Source organism: Pieris rapae, chromosome 18, assembly GCF_905147795.1.
Source record: "Pieris rapae chromosome 18, ilPieRapa1.1, whole genome shotgun sequence".
NCBI lineage: Eukaryota > Metazoa > Arthropoda > Insecta > Lepidoptera > Pieridae > Pieris > Pieris rapae.
Window position 1 is genome coordinate 6411565 of NC_059526.1, and position 24522 is coordinate 6436086.

At 33.1% G+C, this 24522-nt stretch overlaps 1 protein-coding gene across 2 annotated transcripts; it reads right to left on the reverse strand.

Moving 5' to 3' along the window:
- Window positions 1-14248: 14248 nt before the first annotated feature.
- On the reverse strand, window positions 14249-24083 carry LOC110995544 (glycine receptor subunit alpha-4-like). Of its 2 annotated transcripts, XM_022262751.2 has the most exons (9): window positions 23506-24083; window positions 22710-22867; window positions 22217-22400; window positions 20350-20576; window positions 19359-19441; window positions 18466-18600; window positions 17734-17910; window positions 17007-17212; window positions 14249-16844 (listed from the first exon to the last, which is right to left on the reverse strand). In XM_022262751.2, exons 2-9 carry the CDS (start codon window positions 22805-22807, stop codon window positions 16671-16673), a joined length of 1284 nt encoding a protein of 427 aa, XP_022118443.1. In that variant the 5' UTR covers window positions 22808-22867; window positions 23506-24083; the 3' UTR covers window positions 14249-16670. The 2 variants fall into 2 exon arrangements, with proteins under 2 accessions (XP_022118443.1, XP_045488235.1); XM_045632279.1 differs by lacking the exon at window positions 23506-24083 and having other exon boundaries at window positions 22710-22918.
- Window positions 24084-24522: the final 439 nt, after the last annotated feature.

The following is a 24522-nucleotide window of genomic DNA, read 5'->3' on the forward strand; positions in this document are numbered from 1 at the left end:
CATGTAGCAAATTTGTTTTACGATTTGACACTCTAAGTCAGGGTAATAAAGTCCATATCACTGTGATTGATGCTACATTGGAACAGTTCATGTGCCCAAAGTTCAAAGTCACCGCTGTGATGTGTATTAGATACTTGGAAAAGTTGTATTAGATATTAGGGCAACATAGACCAAATATATATTTTATTAATTGTTTTTTTTTTAATAAAAAAAAATATAGTTCAAACTTTGCCCTGAAATTAATTATTATTGCATTTTACTAAAGGCATATATTATTACGTCTTTGACCTGTAAAGTGTCTTCGTACCAGCTGTGAGTAAGGGGAGTCACAACCAACCAGAAGCCAGAAACCGGGGTTCAAATCCTCATTACCGCAGTCTCTTTAAAATCGTTTAGCCATCCACGAAACTGTCCGTCAAAGAATCTAAAATCTCAACACAAAGGGACTACTTCCGTATCATCGAAAATTCAGTCGTCACACCGACAAATTTGTATATAAATTTATTATACTACGCCGAATTCTTGGAGCCTCATTACTGTTGTAATAAAGAACCCCACAGGATGTTTATGTACTCAACGATTGTGGTTTACCTTGTGTCATATACCTTTAAAGCTGTAACAATGTATATATGGCAAGGTATATACATTTAATGTATATAAATTAGGGACAGTACCTTAAAATCCAGATAATAAATGGGTGACTGAAACTGGGCCAAAAATGTGTCAATGTTAAAACGTAACATTTTAATATAACCAGAAATGTGTCTGCTCTTTGTGTATGGAACAACTATCTACAACACTCGCAAAATTTTATAATTTAGTATTGTCATTTTAAGAATATCTCTATAAGTCAGTCAACAAAGATATCGTTTATTAATATAATAAAAATGTTTATAAATAGATGTTACTAATTAAAAGAATTCGTCGTCGTAGATAAGCCATACATTGTCTTGTGTAAAAATGTAATTACAAGGTAATTGAAATTTCATTCCAAGGTTCTTAAACCTAAAAATAATTAAACAAAAAATAATAAGCTAATTTATTAAGAATAAGATCTATACAATTATACTGAAGTAGGTCATATCCTTACTCGTTTTTGACATACAGAGGTAAAATTTAGTCAAATAAATACTTGCACTAATGCCGCACTTATTAACCAAAAAAGTGACGGTTGTTTATATTTTTCTTTTAATGACTCCCTATCTGGAGGTTGGCCTTCAGTCACTTGAAGCGTCTCATGTCCTATGCCAAATGCAGCAACTCTTCCACATTTGCAATACCCGTCCATGCGAAGCCATGATTTTCTCCTACCAACACGCCCGGATTTTACTCGTTATAATTAATTGAAGGAGGTGGTCGCGGTCATGGTACAACACGTGGTCCAGGTACGCAACTTTCTGTTGCTCAATGGTCTACATAAGTTTTTTTATAATTCCAACTCGTTGCAGAACCTTCTCGTTAGAGACCTTCTGGACCGTGAACAGTTATATAATATAGCCGATAGTAGTTATATTATGGATGTGTTCAAATAAAACACTTCGTTCGTAGCTGAGTAACAACTGGCTTTAATGGTCAAAACATGAACTTATAACTAAGATAACGTTAGGAGAAGTGGGATTGCGACGGATAACCAAAAAACTATGTTGACTTATTGATGAGTTCGTAAATCTGTGACACGTTATTGGACATTATCGGCAAAGAGAAATTGAGACACACACTCACTCACACTCGAGACTGTTAAATAACAATTTAACAGTCTCGAGTGTGAGTGTGGTAAACAATAAAGGGCTTAGTATGTCATGATTGCTTACATTTTGTTCACGTTTCTAATTATTAACTTAACTGAGTTAGCTTTAAACTTACGTAAGTTATGGAAGCCGTGTGATGGTGCCTTAAATGAATCGTGCCTCATACACATAAGGCTCTCATGAAATAGGTGTAAAATAACATACTATTATAACAGGCATGTTTTTAGAGCACTTATAAAATTTTATTACAAAAATTTTTTTTTTTTAATATAAATATTAAAAAAATAAAATACATACATACCACAGCAAATGATCTTGACCATGACACCCAGCAAGCACTAGTTCCCTAGATAAATAATTCGTTGAAGGGAAGCGATTTCATTCCCACGAATGCCCGGATGAGCGTACTCACTCAAGAGATGCTAGTGCTATCATGTATCGATGTATTGTTTCTTTTATGTAACTGGGATTATAAAGAATCCAAGTTTCTCATCCACAAGAATCATTGTCGAAGTTCACACTTACTACGGTCTAACCAATTGCAACAACTTACATAGATTCTACCTTCATTTAGTTCAATAAACAATAATAATTAATAAACGTCTAAGGACAAACATCTTACCCATTTTTTAATGACACGACAGCGATTAAGATACACTCTAGGCCTAGTTTAAACGCTAGTTCTCATAGAAGTAAATTATGTATAAGGTTACTCAGTGAATATAGTATTTAGAATGTAATGGTTTTGAGTCAAATAAAGAAATTTTTATTATTTATTATAGGTCCTCTCATGAACATTGTAATACTAGCCAAGTTCCGGATAGGTTCTTCCATGAACATTGTAATACTAGCCAAGTTCCGGATAGGTTCTTCCATTGACACTGTAATACTAGCCAAGTTCCGGATAGGTCCTCTCATGAACATTGTAATACTAGCCAAGTTCCGGATAGGGCCTCTCAGGAACATTGTAATACTAGCCAAGTTCCGGACATGTTTTCATATGAACATTGTAATAACATCCAACTTCCGGATTCCAATTCCAGAAGATTTGATTCCAATTGACATGGTCCTCACCACAGTGCCTTACATTACCCTTCAAAAACATGTTTTTAAATAGATATTGTACAGTCAGAACATGGTTTTGACAACGACGAGACCTGCTTCATGATCCTAGCCTAGAATCTTTAATACTCTGTAAATGTTATGTACACTTACCAATCAGATTTCATCTAATATTGAGCTTAACTTTATCTTTCATTAATAGCTAGACAGACTTATTGGCGACTTCTAACGTACTGTGTTACAGCTAAAGAGAAAAAAAATCATCCTGTCATGCACTATAATTTTAGTAATCTTTGATCAGACTTCTACTGGTCCTGAAAGCCCATTTCCAATTGTATATATTTATTTATTATATGTAAAGTTTAATTTGTATTACTACGATCTAACCTGCGATGCTCTGGCTATATTGTCTTATAAGAAAATTAATCTACTGTTATGGCAGACGTACTTTCAGCTCAATTTTTTTAAACGACTCTAACAATCTCTTCCAATTTCGTGGATGAAAAAAATGTTGCTTAATTTGACAAGTTATTTTACAGATTACAAATATTATTCTTTCCAAATTTAAACTGCAACGGCAGATAACCTTTATATCATTGTCATTTTGACAAGATATCTTGTTTTTGCGTTTTATTGTATCTGGTTATGTAACAATTATATTTACGTACATAAGATATCAATTATCTTTTCATCTCAAACACTCTTAACTAGACATTATTGTCAAATCAATACATACTTTGCGTATGACTTATAAAGCCACCTTAATCTTGCTGTAACTTACATACATCATTACAGGAAGATTCTATTTAAAGTAACTTATGAAAAAAGAATAATATTTTTAGATATTGTAAGGAATGATGCACTGTTGCAAAGTGCCTTCTCTAGATTTCGGAATTCGAATACCTTTCAGTGGCTCTGTTTCCATTTCTAACTCTTGAACAATTGTTATATTCTATATATTGCATAACCATAAGTTTTATTTGTTTTATTAAGTAATGATTATCATACCAATATTTTGTAGTGGGAAACGAAACCAAAGAAGACAGGACATTACTAAAAACGCCAGCCGTTTTAGTCATGTCTCGAATCTCGATCCTTGGAGGAGGCATTCACTTGCGGAAGGGTTCTTGCAAAATAATTAGGAAATAGAAATATAAAGTAATTAATTAATAAATAATATAATAGGGTTGTATATTGTATATATTGTAGGGTTGTAGGGTCACCATTTGGATGCACGTCCTCAAACACCTCTTAATTACAAAATCATTATAATATATAATATAATAGCCTTATTTGCTATCCTGATGTTCAGTGATGGCCGCACCTGGACAATCACATTACCAGAAGGCTCGCAAGTGCGTTGCCGAACTTTGAGAACTGGTCTTTTATTGAAGGATCGAATTCGATTTCGAATTAGTTCGGAAATAATGGTTCCGAACTGGCGGTGCGAGTCAAAGCTACTTGTGTTATCTTCGCATCACCGCTTAGTTTGCTTTTGTATTTTAAAACATCGATACAAGCCCACATCCCTATTAAGAAATAGGGTCATTCGCCCTCATGCAACAAATCATTTTTAATTGTGTGTATTCTTCAATCTTTCCATTATAAAGACCTCTTAAACAATCGCAAACGCTCGCACACGATGGGTCGGGTCGTTGGACTTGATTTTCTTTTTTTTTCTCAAGTACAGGATGTCATCCTTTAGAAAATGGGTCGAAAGAAATTTTCGATTTGGGTCAAAGGAAATTTGGGGTTGGTTTTTATTGAACGAAAGTGCTTCATTGTCGGTAGTTTATTTATAGGTTCCGTATGATTTCGGAGGTTTTGGGAACACGCTATAATCTAGTTGACAATTTTACGAAATACCTTAGGGTCTACTGTCCTAAATACTGTACTATACAAAACTATATTTCGTCAGGGAATGGACACAAAAATAATGTATAACCATACTGTAAGACTCAACAAACATACCTGATCATTTATATCAAACAACGAACCGATTTACCCTTATGTCAATTATCCGAACAAGTATTGGAAAGTAGTGTGGCATAAATATCAATTTGACGTGTAAATAAATGCGCCCGCATGGCAGCCCTGGTGAATGACAACGTCGTGATAAAAGGAGCCAAGGCTAGCGAAGGACAATGTTCTCATCCGGTGCGAGCATGCGGTGGCAGTACGTTCACTTTCTTTGAGACACTTTTCACTCTGCTTAGAAATAAACTTTAAATCACAAATAAATTCCATTTCAAAAATTCTTTACTTTGTCACACAAAAATTTATAGTGGTAAGTACATATCCAGTGTACATTATTTAGAATGTAACAACTATAAAACTAAACAAGTCAAACTAAACTAACAGAGTAGTCTTTAAAATTTTATAAAACAGATAAAACTAAAGATATATTGTTTCGAAATTTTAACTAAATTTGAGTATGAGATAAAATAGCTGGGAACTATGCATTCTTTAGATTAGATTTACATTTTTGACATACCTAGATTGAAGATAGGGCATAGCATAAGGGCCAATATTTGGAATTAAAAAAAAAAACTAATTACTAGTTATGACTAAAAATAAATGTGTTAGCACCGAGAACAAAAGATAGACGGCAAGAACACAAACAAATTAAGAACAAAAGAAATGCTCTGATAATGAAACAGGACTCGATTGTTTTACATTTAAAAATCAAGATTTACCATACTTTATCTCTCTTAGGGACGTCAGGAAAGATTTGAAAACTAGTGTAATGTTGCTTTTTACGAACAAACAAAAAAAGCATCTCTATTCCTCTATGTAAACAAGTACACTTATGAAAGTAAAAAAAAATTATTTGCGGGCAAGAAGAACTGGCAAGAAACTTTCCGCCACTCTTTTCAATCGCCAAGTTTTTAATACAAATTGTTTGAGCTAGAGCAAATCAATCCAAAGGATAAGGATCATTTGAGTATTCGTTACATTTTTAAAAAACTTTATTCATTAATTTACTTTTAACGAGGGCTTTGAATTTATTTAATGATAATTCTCTAATTCCGCTTGGCAGTTTGTTGTAAAAACGAATACAACTTCCAAATAAGGAGTGGTTAACTTCTGGAGCCTGGTTGATCGCACACTGAAATTAGTTCTATTACGCGTATTATACTGGGGAAAGTAACATTAGAGTCAAATACCTTACCGTCTTTTCTAAGGTACATTAATTGTGAAAGCTAAATATGTCACTCGTATGCCAAAACTTAATTCCTAAGTGTCATTTTCTGTTTGCCAGCTATGTTTAACTTTAATGCAATTATCCCCTCCAGTAACTAACTCATGGTTAGCGTAGCAGCTAATTCCTTTGCAATGCCAATGGCACGGTAGAGAAAGGGGACTAATGTAACGTGGTTTGATGGGATTTGATGAATGAAAATATATTGGGAAGGAAATTATTAATGAAAACTCACTCACAATAATTCTATACTTACTGCTGAATGTATTGCTACTACGTTGAGCAATAGTAGTGTATGTAGAAATTCGAACTAATTTTGTAAGAAAATTACAGCTCGTGTCCACAATTTTTTTTTACTGGATAATAATAAAGCCTAGATTGTAATAATTGTAATGATTGATACATCCATTTTAAACTGCTCAGAAAATTTCAAATTTTACATTTTAATATTTACACGTAATTTGAAAAGTTTTGTTATGATCTTTCCTCTCATGCCTTCTTTCAACAGTTATCAGAGTAATGTTGTCACCAAGACATCTTCTGTAAGGTTAAAAAGAAGAAGTGTATACATACGTTTATTGCAAGATTGTTATGCAGTTTTGACATTATCAGAGAGCATAGGTTCTGGTTAAGTTATTACATAAATTATTTTTTAAACAATAGATTTCTTAGAGTAAATTCACAGAGCAGAGTATATATGCCTAAACTATATATGTCTATACGTTGTTAACACGCGGGCGTCATATATGGTAGACTTGGAAACTAAGCATTTAAAAATGAAACATTTCAATCAGTTCTTCTCACTGTCAATGAAAATATTTTTTTTAATTACAATGCTAATATACACAATATGGATCAAGAATTTATCTACGTTGTTACAATACTTATTTTCATAAGACAAAATGCCGTTAAACTAAATTGTCTTTGGTAGATACTTTTTTTTTATAGAACAGGGGGCAAACGGGCAGGAGGCTCACCTGATGTTAAGTGATACCGCCGCCCATGGACACTCTCAATGCCAGAGGGCTCGCGAGTGCGTTGCCGGCCTTTTAAGAATTGGTACACTCTTTTCTTGAAGGACCCTAAGTCGAATTGGTTCGGAAATACTTCAGTCCTATTTTGTTATGTAATGTTTTGTAAGTGATATTTAAATAACTGGCGTATTGGAGTAGTATAAATTAAAATAAATTAATAAAACTGCATCGAAATACTAAAACGAAAAGGCCTGTTCCGTTGCACAATTTTCTTCATTATGCGCCTAATGAAAGTTTTATGCGTCGGGTTATCCCTCTCCAATGAGGCGAGGGATCGGTGACCATGGGTCGTACTCGTGAACGGGTGCTACTTGAGTTTGTGTACGGGTATATATTTAATAACTTCTACCTTGACTCGCCTTAATACTCGTACTACGTGTTTGTATTGTTCCCCCAGTAACTGCGTACTACTGTTTCACATTGCGTATTGCTGACTTTAAATGTTTGGTGTTCTAATTTACTTTATATTGTTTCGAACATTAAAAAAAACAAATTAAAAAAAAAGAATGACGTTGGTTATTGTTTTTCGTCCGTTACCACGCTCTTAACCTGCAGTAACTATAAATTTAGAAGCATATAACGTTGTTGATTGATAGTCTATGATATTATAATGCGAATGTATTTGACGTCAAATTTTCTGAAAAAATCAGAAAATAACCTTCAAATGATCTGAGCTAATTGATTTTCCCAGGAAAATCAAGTAGCTCATAATAAAATTCAATACGGCTAACCAATATCCAGATATTGGTAAGCCGTATTGAATTTTATTCATGCATATACTTAATACTTAAAGTTATTTAAAATAATTTTAATTACTAAATCAAAAGAACAACTCACAATATTAAGGGTAAGATTTATAGTCAATGACATGCGAAAATTCATTGTGTTTTTGACATACGGAAATCTTAGCAACTTATTGCATTACCCTAAATTTACTATAATTAAAAAACCCACATCCCTAGTTGGACATAAATATATCTGTTTCGTGGTCATTTGATTTTTGTAATAGGCAATTAGGTGATCAGGCTTCCGTGCCTCTTCCATAGATTTTTGGGTCTAAGGCAAGTTGATGTTTACCTTCTTTTCTCACGACGTTTCCTTACCGTACTAGCGAGTGTTAAATGCGCACATAGAAAGTCCATCGGTGTCCAACCGGTAATCGAACCGCAAGGCCAACACAAATACACTTTAAAGATTCAATAATAATGCTAATAATAGATTCTTATCAATGCCTGCCTGTCTGTCTGTCAATCTTTCAATTTTATATCGAAACAAATATGATTTATTGGGTCGTAATTATAGAATATTACTTGCAATTATTAATAACATCCTGATAACATTGTGTTTTATTATTAAACTTTTGCGAGATAACACGTTTATTGGATGATAAAAAAGAACCAAATCATTCCTGTATATGCGTTTACACATTCTGGGTATACGGGACGGACCTACCTCATGATCCACTGTCTGCAAGGTTATTCTGTCTGCAGTTGCCTGAATTACGTCAATCCAATTGGTAAATAGGCCAATACCATTGAAGCAAGAAACTACTAAATTTGCGCTTGTGTTTCTAGGAACGGCTAAATTGCTATTTTTTAAGCAGCATTATGAATCTTGAACCTCGCCAGATTCGTTGAAGTCGGTTTAAGAGTTCGATGCCAACTGCTCGCGGGCATCGCTCCCAGGATTAGTATACCAGGAATATTATATACAAAGAGCAGTATACCTTTAGAGTAATCAAAGTTAATTTAAGCTTGATGATGTATCCTCAGAAAATATTACCGTTACAAAGCTATAGATAATATTTTAAAACAATTCTACAGAAGTTGTGGTACAATCTACAGCGATTTTTACGTCATGATATTCATTACAATGTATAGAAATAATGCTGATAGAAATGTATGTTTATTAAATTATTCTGCTAAAATAGATAGTTAAAAGTTTTGTCTGTATTATAATGTAACTAATTATGCTTATCTATAGGATATTTAATGACTGGGTGATGTCGATAGCTTCAACTATTTGACCAGAGGAAATTTTAAAAACATAAATGACGTTTCGTATTTCGGCCCCCACTCACTAGTATTGTAGAAACTTAAGTCAACACAATATTATTTATTAGCCACAATTATTGTAAAGGCTGGATTGTAATTTATGTAAAGTTGGACTCTTTTGTGAACCTTATTCTAGAAAAAAAATCCTTAATTTGTTAATATCAATCATTGAATTCATTTGCGAACATTTGCCTGGTCACGACGATTTACATAGAAATTCGTTATATATTTATAATTGGCAAAGTAAATTTAGCAGGCCCCAAATATGAGTTTCGCAACATCTTCTAGTAGAGTCTAGCATTGCTTTTGGCACCAGATAAACAGTTGCGATAAACGCTTTAATCTATAACTTAAGCCGTTCCAACCGCAGTATGGCAGCAAAGTCATAAAATGTTTTATGACTTGCAGGCGTTTATGACCATATACAGAATTAGATTTCAGACACAAATGAGTCATCATATATAAGTGTCTTATGAGCCGCCTTTGTAGTTAAGGTTGTAACGCACAGTTCGTAAAACTCGAATCAAAATAATAATCTTTGGATTACATCTGCCCCACGTTAAGGCGTATGAAGGTGATCCTGGGGGCTGGGGGTTACAACTCATGCATTAGATTCTTACAGTCTCTATAAAACTTGCTAAAATCGCTATCAACACAAACTTTGTATACGGTCTTAGGTATTCATGATATACACACAAGACACAAATACTAGATCTGCCTCTGCCCATGACCAAAGTATATTTTTAAGACTTCTAAGATTTCGGAAACTCCCACAGGATATATTATTATCATTATATACAGTTATGAGTATTCCTTGTCGCTTAATTTAATAACCTGACTTTTCTATTCTGCGTCTTTTTTAATAATTTTTCGGTGTGCCTAAAGTTTTGGTTTAACCCGTCTTATTCAATCATAATTTTAAGTTTATTGCGTATATAAACTAATTCCAACATATATAGATATTCGATGGTTAAATACCAGACAAGGTGAGAGAAGGGATAAGTTAAAAGCCATAACCGATAAGCATAGTGGATATAATGAAGCTGGATGAAGCGTGAGTCAGGACCAAGTGGAGATCAGTGTTTTGCCACCCCCTATTAAGAATCACATAACAAATAAGCAAGAACATATATTATAATAAAAAATTAAATCAAAATAAATCAATCAATGGCGCTAGTACTTTTTTAGATCTTGGCCTCAGATTTCCTATGTACATTGTTGCACAGCCTGGAATCGAACCTATGACCTCAAGGATGAGGTCGCAAGCTGTAGCCACTAGGCTAACATTGCTCATAATAATAATAAAAATGAACCCTACCAAAAATCTAAACACATAAAATTGCATCCGCCGTGCACGACCGGGCATCAAACCTAAGTCGAGTCACGCACAGTCTAGACGGTGTTGTATGCAAATATAAACAATTGTGTCGCGCTTTTCGGCAATCCAATTCGTATTCGATAAAAGGTTATTATTAAGGCGCTGACCATTTGGAGAATTAGTCATCAGTAAAAATACTTATTTCAATTATGCAATGTATGCCTAGGTTTTTTTCTAAAAGTCCAGCGAAATCAGTTCACATTAACAAGAGAAGAGAACAGTGTCTCTGGAAGGAGCTGTCTTGCCAAAGCGGAATACAGCCAAACACTTGGGCATGCAAGATTTGAGACATGCCGGTTTTTTCACGATGTTTTCCTTCGAGCGAGTGCTAGATTCGTACTATGTCTATTGCTGCACAGTTGGAATCGAACCTAGAACCTTATGGATATAATTTTCACACTAGGTTTAGGTTGTTTTATCTAAAAACCATAAAGTGTAAAATATTTTTTTACAATTCATGCTTTTTACTAGCTAAAGTTAGATTTTAAATATTATTTGACAGAAATTCCTACCTAATTATTGTATGTAGTACATTCATACTATTTAAAATCAAAGAAATAGCGTCAAGCAACCGAGCTATATAAAAATGAACTTCGCCACGACTGATGTACAGCATTCTTTTGCACTAATAAAAATGTTGATAAATTAAAATGAACTTCGCCTTAACACATCGAACAAAGTCTAGACTGGAACAATAATATAACATACCTAAGTTAGAATGTTATTCAAATTGATCGTCTAGGCTGCCTTTTGCACTGTTAAATCGCGTCATTTGTATTCCTAAGACCTAATATGACGTCTAAGCATTTTATTCTGAAGGACAGTGTTGATTGTACGTGGGTAACACTGAAAATGTTTAGAACTGGCCAGTTAGAAACATTGCTAATGAAAACTTTTTTGAATTTCAATTTTAGAACTCTTTTGTAACCTAATGTAGTATATTGCACTCATTTGTCATTTGTTTTTGTGAATTGAACCCCTTCGCATGGACTGGTGTCGCCAAATGTTAAATAAGTTCAACGGCGGTGACAAAAATGCTATATTTGACATCGTCACAGGTTAAAAGCTGGATATATTGCCGAACGAACCCGAAACCAAAACACAATCAGCTCAATGGGTGTTTCCTTTCAAGGATCGGCCAACAAAGATAAAGAAAGGAAGAAGTCAAGGAAAAAATATGATTGCCTCATGCTTTGTCGGAAAGGTCATTTCGCGATAGTTGTGCTCGAAGATGGAAGGACAGTGACTGCAGACTGATATGTCAATCGCTGTTTGCCTGTTTGCTTGGAAATAATTCGACAGCAGCGCCCTCGAAACAGGATCCTCCTTCACCACGACAATGCTTCAGGGCGCTCCGCAAAACGGACTGCGGAATATTTGTCTGTGGCAGGTGTCGAGATAATGAGTCATCCATCGTACAGTTCTGACCTGGCGCCCTGCGATTTTCTTTTATTTTCATGCTTTATGAGCCCTAAAGATGCGGTGAAAGCGTAGCCCTTCCATAGAAGGGGACCCTTATGAAAGAATGGGCCCACTGATCTCAGTGGTTGATTAGTAAAGAGGAACGGACATTTCTTCAAAAAACAATAAAAGCATTGACAACTTTCTATATTAAGCCGTTTATCATTTTCTAAACATTATCAGTGTTACCCATATATTTCGTTTATTTTTCTTAACATATTATAATATTTTTAAATGATATATTGAAAAATATATCGAATATATAAAACGATGTTACCGGGAATAAATCTCAGAAATATATTTATTAATAGCCGCACAACAACGTCACACAAGAAAAAACAAAAAAAAAAGGAAGAAAACAAGTTTTACAAATTATAAAGATATGTGGCCTCGATAATAATTACGAATGGCGCGCACAAACAATGCTTATAATATAATAATTAATATAATCGATATGTTTACAAAGATAAAAATATTTCAAAATACAACAAAATAAGAGAGATAACAGAATGACTGCTCACCGATTGGCGATTAAAGATAATATGATTTTTCGGATCCTGCAGCAGATTACACATTCTAGCCATTCTGCTTAGTAACAGTCGATCGATCTTCTATCTGCATCCCAATAACCAAACCCTATGAAGACAATCCATTTTTGGTGACGGGTAGAATGCAATCTCTTCGCTCTTTACACTCATATTTGATAATCAATATAAAGTAAACAAAACCGTACAAATAATATTAAAATATACAATATATATTTAAAACATATCCAACAGCTTTTTAATTATTTTAAAAATTGCACAGTTGAACTGTCATTTTCATACAAAGTTCTATCCACAGACACCGATCCGACCTACCATGGATAGCTTTTATCGACAGATGGCTATTACAATCCGTTCGTTAGTTATTGGCACCCTTTTATCAGTATTTAGATTAAAATGTCCTTCTCAGGTGGTGAAAAATGGATTGAGATAGGTTATTGGGTTTGGACGTAAGGCGTACTTAGTACCCCAAATTTGCTTAGTACAGATAAAAAATGTATCAATAACAACAAAGCAATAGGAACAGAATTGCCCAATTAAAACAATATATAAGATAAACAGCAAATTGTTGCACAATTTAAATGAATAACATCGGAAGCTATTGACCGACAAGATGATATAATCAGGCGCATATTAATATTTCAAATAATTTGGTCACTAACAACGATACGACTTTATCACTAAGTTTTAAACAATGTTTAGGGGTGCAGAGATGTTTTTTATTTCAGAGGGGTTTATTTTATATAACACAAGTATAGAATCAACTGTTAAGTATAAGTATTATTAATCAAATTTTGAATGTATGAGGTCTATCGAAATAAATACTTCAGCCTACTTTCAGCCTTCGCCAGTTTTTACTTATTTAATTATGTTTATCTAAATAGTCCATGTGTTTAAGAAAATATATCTTATATCATATTGTAAGATATATCATATATGATGTGGTCATAACTAAATACATATATCATCACAAAGCACTGCTGTTTCATGATGATGTCATCAGGTCTCTGTAGGGGTTTTTGTTTCATACGGTCAATTAATAAAATTTTTAAGCAGGTACATTGCGAAGTTTTTGTAACATTTTTTTTTTGCGCATCGTGCAATCAGTCTTCTGACTATGAGCAGATAGGTTGTAGGAGGATTTGCAGGTGGAGATATTCCACGTTAGGAATATAATTTTTAATTAATTAAAAAGATTAAAATGCGGTTTTATTTAAACTGTTTATTAACAAGAGGTTTCTTAACTAATTATTATTATACAATCAAGTGTCTTCTAATGCTTCTAATGATATAACCAAATATTTAAATACGTAATAAATGTTTTTTGTACTACGGAAATTTAATACTATTAATACACTTAGTAAAAAATAAAAAGACACCTACGTACATCAAATTGTACCAATGTAATGTTTAATGAACTTTATTTCTCATTACAAAAAAGTATTTTATGCACGTGAGAAACTTAAATTTCAATTACAATTGCAATTAATAATTAATTACATTAGTCCCAAATTTAACCTACTATGTTTACTCGAACATGCATCTTTAATGCCTTTTTTTTATTTGTCAAACGTTGTGTGTCAATGGACATTAGCCATTTTTACAAGTTTTGGTTACATAGTATTTGGTTATATAATAGACTTAGGGCCTGTTTCACAATGTTTGGATAAAGTGTCAAATAGCTATGCAACATATAAATTATTCGAAAGATAAAAGTTCCAAATAAGATACTTCGAATTTCATGACGTACAGCGCTATCTGACAGTCGTGAAACGCAAAAATACTATTTATCCTACCAATAAGTAATAAATAGCTTATTTGGAACTTATCCGGACATTGTGAAACTGGCCCTTAGTTAGGTGTCTAAAATTTACTCCCTGACATTTTTAGTTTTCTTATTTGGCCTTGCTATGAATAGTAGTCAACAATATAATATATACCAATGGCGCCACAACCATTTAGGTCTAAGCCTCAGATTTCTGTATCTGTTTCGTGATAATTTCTTACAAGTAAGTGATTAACCTTCTGTGACTCATACATATCGATTTTTGGGTCAAGTCATGCCGAATTCCTCACGATGTTCACCGTAAGAGTGTTGAATGAACACATAGAAATAGGTTCTAATCTATTGGAACACAGCTGGGGATCAAACCTACGACCCAAAAATAAGAGTAGCTCGATGAAGCCACTAGTGGCTATGCCAAACCTGCTCTGGTCAACACGACTGGTTTAAGTGTAAATTAAAATATATATTTTAAACCATTTTCATTTTATTAGAATTAAAACCGTTACTACGATTTATTAAAACCAAACCAGATTTAACAATATTACCTATCGATCTGCTACTGAAATCAAATGACAGGAATAATGCTAAAAACAGACTGAATTGGTTTATAAATAATTATTACATTAGCAACGTAATAATTATGTCTAATAAAATCTAGAAAACTTAAACACGTTAAAGTATTTCAAGTGATGTAATTATTAAAATTGAATGCTTGATGAACAGTTAGTTAAATTAATTAATAACATTAATGATTGTGAGAATCTAGTGGAAAAGATATTGGCAGTACACAATCAAGTTATTCTAAATTAGTTTTACGATAAGGCTTTTAATGGAACAGACCCCTGAAAAAAACTCGCTAACTGGCAGAAACAAGGAACAAGGAGCGTATTTGAAACTGGAGAAAGGAATCTTGCTCCCATCTAAAGGAAGGATTCTCGATTAGACTAAGAACTGACTGATCTGTCTGAAGCCTCTTCTTATTTTTCATAAAAAAAGTCTTTGACTGTTGGCGTAACTCTATCGGAAATGGGTTCTATAGCATAACGTCGTTGACCGTTGTAGAACGATCATCTCGTATGTTCAGAGAACCAAATGTTAAAGGAAACAAAAAAAAAACAAAGAAACGAAAATTTGACAATATTCCTATATCAGTATATGCCTTTGTCCATAGTTTATAGTATAAGTCCTTACTTTAGATTATACCAGTTAAATGACATAAGAATCAAAGAATAAAAAAATAAACGATTTTTTGACTATACGAGGTTATCAGTACAGTGTCGATAAGGATGTTTCCTGTGAGAGTTGAACCTTGACTTGAAGGGTAGGATAGATCACTAGGGTGAGAAAAGAACAAAATATATCTCGCCAATGAAGGATTTTTTTTTATTTAAATCATTCGTCTAAGGTCCAGATGTTGGGTATTGAGTGGTAACTTTGTGAACGTGTTTTATGGTGTGTGTGTTTTACGTCATCGTAGGGATTTGTAGGCGCAGATTGTAAGTGTCAATACAAAGTAAGACATTCTTTGGACATTGTTCGAGCTGTTGAAATTGATAGACAAGTATTAAACACAAAAGTTATATATGGGAGAAAAATAAATAAATAAATTATGTAAAAAAAATTAGATAAAGTAACTTAATATTAGCGATTAATACTTTGGCAAATTCGTGGTAGAACCAAAGAACTATTAATAAGTTACATACTAAAACAGCTATCATACAGGCAGGATATATGGGAGAAAAAAAAATTATTTAAAAAAAAAGTAACTTAATATTAGCGATTAATACTTTGGCAAATTCGTGGTAGAACCAAAGAACTAATAAGTTAATAAATACTAAAACAGCTATCATACAGGCAAAACCTTGAACTGTTGGATGGGGTGGCGATAATATGGGGTCATGTCGAACTGTTATTCTCCCACACCAATAATTTGAAGAGAAATTTATTTCCTTACATCTATATATATAAAAATGATTTGCTGTTCGTTTGTCTCGCTAAAACTCGAGAATGGATATTGCAATGAAAATTTACGGTGGTAAATAATAATTAAAAATACTAATACGATAATTGAATTTTCCAATAAAAACTGTTCCTAGCAGGGAAATATTTGTTGTGTTTTTTTTTTGGAAATTAAAAATTGTTACTCGGTTGTCATATATTTATAGAATCAGAAATTTGTGTTTCATATCTGTAGTCTGAAGTCGGATCTCTTTGGGCTGTTTTAAAAATGTTGTATTAGGTTTTGGCATACATATGTGTAGGTCGTATCACCTAAAGTAAAGTTCACCGGGTCATCTAGTATTCAATCTTACATTTCACATTCATCATTATTTTTCATAGTAATTCACAGAGTTGTTGGTGTATACAGCAACAATATAACTTTCAAATATTCATGAGAAACTACAAGAACGTAGACCAATAAACAACATTCAGAATGAAGAAGGAGAATGGAAAGAAGAATCGAGAGAAGCGATCGATGTATATAGCCGTCTCTCTCCCGTTACAGAATGTGTCGTATTGCGGGAGCGAGGCCGACGTACTTGCGCGAGGATCCACTGAATTTGGGAAAATGTGCTGCAAAACGTAAGAAAAAATTAAGCTGAAAGTTTTTGTATTATCAATTGCAAAATGGTTTTTTAAATTCAGGGTCCCAGAATTTAGATATCTCATCTCATCATAGATTCTTGATATGTGTTGCCCGCTAAATAAATTGAAAATGGCATAAATGGCACCAACCTTGAACGCATCCAAATCTCTCGAAAGATCTTCATCAGAATACCCTTTCATGACCTTCGTCGCTACTGGACCCATATAATTGTTGACCACAGCGAACTCGAAGAGAGACAAAAAGACGAAAACCGAACAGGATGACATCCACACGTCAATAGCCTTGACATATGAGACCGGAGGAAGGTTTTGTTGAGATTGCGTGTTTTGTGTCGCTAAAAAAATTACCATTTTAAAATTAAAATTTCTATAACCATTATATAAAACGTTTTCGCTTGCGTGGTGTATTTAAAATGTTAGGTACATTAAGACTATTTCAAGTTAGATACTCTGATACTCCGACCTTCATTGATCTACTTTTTTATTTATTTTTATTTTATTTATTTAAGTAGTTTAAAATATTTAACATTCAGTTTCGTACAAAAATTTCCTTTTTTTGTAATCCTAGAGTTACTTGAACTAAAACTCTTCTATATGTTCCTACGACTCGCCTATCTGCGACTGTAATTGTGAGACACGCCAACGACAAAGATAATCCGAGTGGCTACTGCATTTTCTCTTTTAACTTAAAAAATCCTTTAGATTATGTTGAATAAAGTCTCTTTCTCTACAACGTACTAACTATGAACTTTAAATAACCATTACATATTTTGGAACCAGTTCCATATTATCCAAACTCAACAAAACTCCCTGTAGAAGAGAGAAGATGCATAGAAGTAATTAATAATGAAATTACCTAATGTCAAAAGTGAAGTGACTCCCAAAGTGACCCGTGCGGGGATGGCTTCCGGCTTAATCCAGAATGATATCCAGGACATGACTACGATCAGCGCTGACGGTATGTAAGTGTGGAAGAGGTGATAGCCCAGGCGTCGACGAAGGTTGAATACAATTGCTAAACAGGTGAAATTGCCTGCAAAGCAATGTTTGTCAACGTCACATTTTTTTTTAGATCAGGGGGCAAACAGGCAAGAGGCTCATCTGATCTTAAGTGATACCGCCTGTGGACGTACAATGCCAGAGGGTTAGCGAATGCGTTGTCGGCCTTTTAAGAATTGGTACGTGCTTTTCTAGAAGGACCCTAAGTCGAATAGGTTCGGAAATACTTTAAATGTCTGATAGTATTGTAAATAACGTTTTTGTCTTAGCCTGATTATTTTGGCTTAAAATTATCAATAAAATTTTAGTATTAAATCGAAAATTTAAAGTCCCCGAATCTAGCAGACTTAAATACTCTTTGCAGACATTTGCAGGTACGTTTTATTAAGATTAACAGATTGCTTTTAGAATATACATAATATAAATCAACGTTTCGTAGCAATTACGAATGATATTACATGCTAGCGTTGTCTTTCCTATGGATTTCATATGTAAATAGTATTACCGTAAGCTAACTATTTTCGATATAATAATTAAAAAGTTCCTAAGAAGGAAGTAAATCTATAAAGGACTTATGAAATAACTTCACCTGTAGAATACTCAATAGTGCAATCAGAAGTATAATTATTTGATATATCCAGCTGTGGTAGCTCTATTTCTGGATTGACGACGAGCGGATCCGTCAGGTTCCATATAAACACCAGATCATGTACCGTGTGCGATACTAAAACAATATTTAAAATTGCGATTAACTCGAAATCATATTGTAATGTTAAAAACTAAATTTAATTTATTGCTAGCCGGAAATACACTGATAAACGTACCAGACACACAAGTATAATGTTAAAACGCTTGTGCTATGTTCTATATTTAATTCTAAATTAAAATATATAATCATAATAAAGGTAAGATAATACAGCAATTGCAACAAAATATGTAATATAGACACAGAATATTATTTGTGTATGAACATTTTTAAATATAAGTGTTAAAAGCTTGCCAACGCACGGCACGCTGATAAATTCGTTTTTAAGAGGAATATAAGAACTAACACGAAGACACAAAAAAAATTAGATAAAAATCTATTTCAAAGTGCGAATTTCTGATGTTTGGATAGAATAGCTCGTTGAGGCGGTTTATCGGAATGATCGATCTGAACATTGGTAAGTTTTAAATTAAATAAAAAGCCTTTAAATTAAATTTATTAAAAGAGTAGGACTTAAGCTAATATTAAGAGACTTAAGAATGACTTCCGTTCGTAACAATCAAGTCTTAGCTCGTTCACAACTACCATTACAATACAAGTCTTCAAACTCCTGAAACGCACAAATCTTTGAAACAGTGTTTTGATTTTAAATTTAGCTTATATAGGCTCGTAAATAAAACTTTAACTCATAACAGCTTTCTAAGAAAACCGCCAAATATAGCCAGACGAATTTATGTGGTCTGGCGGAGATCTTTGTTGTTAAATTGTATACTTACAGCTCTCTATCATCATAGAACAACTTTGAGTGTCATGGGGATACGATTCAAACTTCATTGCACAAGACAGCACTAGTGTCAATCTGTAATTTAATTTAATTTTATTGATGTGTGCAACACTTGTTAAAATGAGGACAGTCAAGTACTTAGGAAAATATGTAACTAAAAGGGAATACGTGAAAAAATGACATGAGAAGATCCATGCAAGTTCCTCGCAATCGAGAATCGCTCAATATCGCAGAACACAACTACCGAGAGGACTTTTTAAGTTAATCATGTCTAAGAAATGGGTCTGCCACGCGAACATACAATGTAAATATTTAAACATAACTTAGGTATGAATGTAAAGAGAAGTAAATAATTAACAATGCAAGGTTGCACAGTTTTATTTTAAACCTAACACAATCTGTTAATAAGCACAATATTTCTTGGGAATATATGGTATACTTTGGATTCTGCCACTAATATCGACCCTTTTGCCTACTCCTCTACTGCTTCATTTAAGAAGTTAAAACTATGTCCTAAGCCTTGTATCTTTTGTCTTTATTATGGCTACTAGCATTTTTGTCGTTCTTCTAATTTATACATTTTGTGCTGTCATGTTTTGTTTAGCTTTGCTTTGCTTTGTAACTTATTTTTTATCAGTGAAACATTTTGTGGTTATGTCCAATGTATTTATTTTAATTTTATACTGTATCTGTTTTGTTTCTTTAATAAATATATAAATAAATAAATTAGAATACACATTAGCAAAATTACCTAATATTTTCTATAAAATTTCCCTTACATGTTGCTAAAATTATTTTATCAGGCGTTTGTAAATTTTCGTAAACATTTAGAAATTATAACAAAAATATGTTAATTTAATAACTAACGTTAATAGTATATTCAAGACCTTGATAGAATTAATAATTAAACAACCAACAAATAAAACTATACCTATACTACTGTCTATCAGTTAGAGATAAACTAATATAGAATATTGACATACTTAGCCATATACAGGAGAGTCTTGTCATGATACAGCCACAGATAATGATTCGGGATGCTCATTTCATGAAAAGTGACTTTTTTCGCATTCTTGAAGAAGCAGTCTGGCCGCCAGATATTGTTCAGCCACTCAACGTCGAGGATTCTATACTCCTCGTGCATGTTCTCTGGGAGTCGGAGCCTTGGATCCCGCCAGGACTGCGCCAGGAATATGTCTGCTACGTATGTCTGGAATACATATATCTAACATTTTTAGTATGTTTAATAACCCAGCTTCGTTGATAAAATTTATTACTTAATTGTCTTGTGTTGTAGTGTTTTTAATGTAGGGTAAAATAAGATAAACCGGGGTTTTTAGGTGCTACATTTATTTAGGAAAGGAACAAAAACTTTTGGGGGTTTCAATGGATATTTAGTGATATTTGAAGTTGGTTCTAGGAGTACAATTTTGTAGGAGTTGTCACCATTGCAGTCTTTTATTCCTCTCTTATTAATTCAGCGACTTACTTTGCATAATTTAGCATAGGTAGTAAAAATGAGAGCTTTGCACTTTTTTAGATGTTTTACTATGGATGCAGTGCGTGCGACTCTCATCCCTGAGGTCGTAGGTTCCATCCCCGGCTCTGGTCTTTCTGTTTATGTGGGCATATAACATTCGCTTGAACGGTAAAGGAAGACATCATGAGGAAGTCGGATTGCATAAGACCCAAAAAGTCAAGCACAGCAGGTTGGCCTCGCCTTTATGATCAACAAATGATCATGAAACAGATACGAAAATCTGAGGCCCAAACCTGAAAAGGTTGTAGTGCCACTGATTTATTTATTAATTACTCTATGAATGACAAACCCTAAAATGTATATTCCTTCTAAGAAATCTCTAGTAAGAGAGATAAGACTGTACATTTTGATCTCTCACGCTTTCTTAGTTTTATAAGTGTGGCATTTTTCTAAATCGTCCGAGTCACGCCTCTAGAGTATAGCCAGACGTAGGCACTGTTACATTGCAATCATTCGCTATTGTTGTACGCGAGTGGTTAATGTAAAGTAAAACTAAAATCCTCTATTACTTAAAACACCCCGATGACCCAGGAACTGTAAACACTCTAATTGGCAATAGAATAATCCCATCTAGGTAAGATTAACTTTGGCCCGAATACACTTAAGCGTAAATGTCATAAGAAGCCAAAGGAATTCAGCCAAATTGGCAGAAGTAATCCATAAATATTTAATTGTTCGTATACTCTAGTTCAACGATTCGTCATCTTTCCGTTTTCTATGGTAAATGAATGTTTGTGCTTACGCCTAAATTGCTTACCAATTTTGACGATGTATGTCAAATTAAAAATTTATTAGGATGCTTAATATATATTACTAAATAAAAATTCACATTATACTCGTGAAACGGTATCGTCTCGGATATTTGTTATTATTCTTAATGTGTCATACATGATAAGGTATATAAACTTAGTGATATAATTTATCATTTAAAATTTAATAAAGGCTTCAGACATATTCTTCAAGACTAAGTTATACAAGAAACAACACACTAGGCTAGGTTTAGGGAAGACAACAGTCAAATCTACAGCCAGAAGAAGACAATAAAGACATCGAAAAAACAATCTCAAATTTTCTACCTTACCCTGCAGTTACTTGTACAAACATGATTCTTTTTAAATATTATGTATAATCTCAACCGAAAAAAAAATAGTTCAATCGAAAAAATCGAAACTTAAAAATCTAAATTGTGCTCGAAAATAGCAACCTTGCAAGGGACCATAGGCGGCTACAAGCATCAACCTCACCTAATCTGCTCTGTGTCCCATAGATATAATATCGCGGAAATAATCATTTGATAAAAAGTTACTTACCATACTCTCTTCATTGATAGAATCCAAAGACAATACAGTGACATGGAAATAGACGATAGTAGGCTCGCCGAGAGACTTTGGAGCCCTGTTCTTATCGTAATACTTGGCTTTAACGGGTAATATGTCACGAAGAGAGAGACTGGTTTCCCCTTTAAACTCCATTTCTTGATATGATGCATTTGATCTTAAAACAAATTTCATTCTTTATAAATCCTACTACTAATCCTATCTACAAGACTTGTCATACAAATTTCAAGATTGATTTGTATCATAGAAAGCTGATCAACAAAATTATTAGATTTTATTGTTAAATAATGATTATAAGAATTATGTACCTACTGCCAAATTAGAGAGCTCAAATAAACAACAGATTTGCTAATATTTTTTTATCAGGCGTTTGTAAATTTTTGCAAACAATCCAGGGCCGCTAGGATCTTTTGATAATTTTCACAGAATCGAAAAACAAAGAAGGTAAACATCTCGTAATACTTACAGAAAACTGACAGCAGCCTGTACTCGACCAGCAATTGATATCCGCAACAGCAAGAGCAACATAGACGAAAACGCATACATGTCCACTTTCAGTTTCATTATCACACCAACAACGTTATGTCAACTCTGCATCTTTTATTACATTAATCACCCTTTGAACTAGAATACAAGAACGTACATATTCATGCCGATGGGAGACGCGGTAGTAAACATAAATTATTTTTTTGTTAAAAAAATTTCGATTAGATTTTTTTGTATGTAGGTACTGCCAGCTGTACACAGCACTAAACAATCAACCTTTGAATATTTTGACCCAAGAAAATATTTGAATGTATTTCGAATTTACACAATTAAAACGGCAATCTATTTTATTTTCTTTTATATGAATTAAAGAGAAGTCATAGATACACATTAATCCTTTTAAGAAAAGTCTGTAGTTAAGGTTGTACCAAATGACGTAATAACAAACTAGTTAAAACCAAGCAATTACATAATTCTGTTATAAAGGATTTTAAGAAAAACAAGCATTAATTAAAAAGGTATCCTCAAAGAGAAAATTATTTTACTATATTAAATATTTGCAAATTAATTGTAATAAAAATGTCTTCACTTCACACAAGAAAAACAGAACCTAGTCAGGATTAGCTTTCAAAATGTTAACTGCAATAATGAATTACTATTTCCTTATTTAAAAACAAAAATATTTATAATAGAATGGACTGATATGAGGTCGATAAATAATTATTATATTACATAATATTTTATAATAATATGGATTTCAATTCAAAGTATCTTACGCCATTAAAAAACACCACTTCACACGCACTAAAATAAAAACAAAAATTCTAAACAATTTTCACGTGAAAATATAAAGGAATGTTGCTGTGTACTGTCTACATTGGATAGGCTACTTAGACACAGATATCATTTGTATGGCTTCTTACACATAATACAATTTAATATGTGGAATATATGAATAACTTCTTTGAATTTTGTCTTCCTCCACAACGCTTTTAGCTCGTACAGCGGGTAGTATCCCATTGCTATCCTATATACTATATAATTAGTGGTACTGGGAATGCGTCAATGCATTGGAATTATATATATTTGTCATATAAACAATCACCTATGTGACGAAAAATATCAGAAGCGAAAATCGTCTAGATTTTGTTTTGCTTTGCCAAAATTCGTAAATATATTTTTCTTCGGGATTATATTCTTCTTTAGTGATATTTATAACTAGAAAAGCCTGTTATGAACGCTAGTTTTCAATCAATCAAATACAATGTTGCAAGCCTATTAATAACTTCATTTATAATACAGCAGATTGAAAGCCTGTGGGCATGGCACATTTCTTGAAGATTTGCACTGGAAAAAAATATGAGTGAAACATTGATTGACTCATTGGATAGTTTTAATGCATATATGGAACCCTCTTGGAAGATTTATATTGGGCCCATACGTAGTATGAATTCTCTATAAGTTTACAATGAATTATAACTATCGGCTATGCGTGTTCCACTGTTTTTATAATGGTGATCGGATCGAGCATAGTCGAGTTTGCCGATGAGTAGGGATGCCTACAGGTTCGAATTTAATGACGTGGAATAAGTATAAATCAACTGTAACTACAACTTAAATAAAATAAAACCTAAAAACAAAATAAAAATAATAATATGTATATCCAGGACGTTGCGCCTAATGAATGCTTTCTCCGACACTATATGTGCATGTGTGTTCGCAGAGAGAGTTCACAGTAGCGATATGTAGTTTATTATGTGTTTAATATATATGTACATTATTATATTTTATTT

What these genes read in the sequence shown, in the direction of transcription:
- LOC110995544 (XM_022262751.2), bottom strand. Translation starts at nt 22,807, where the DNA reads ATGAAACTGAAAGTGGACATGTATGCGTTTTCGTCTATGTTGCTCTTG. An exon ending in CTATCAATGAAGAGAGTATG is followed by an intron (nt 20,577 to 22,216) that starts GTAAGTAACTTT and finishes TATGTATTCCAG; the next exon opens with ACATACGTAGCAGACATATT. An exon ending in GAGATTTGGATGCGTTCAAG is followed by an intron (nt 16,845 to 17,006) that starts GTTGGTGCCATT and finishes TACGTTTTGCAG; the next exon opens with CACATTTTCCCAAATTCAGT.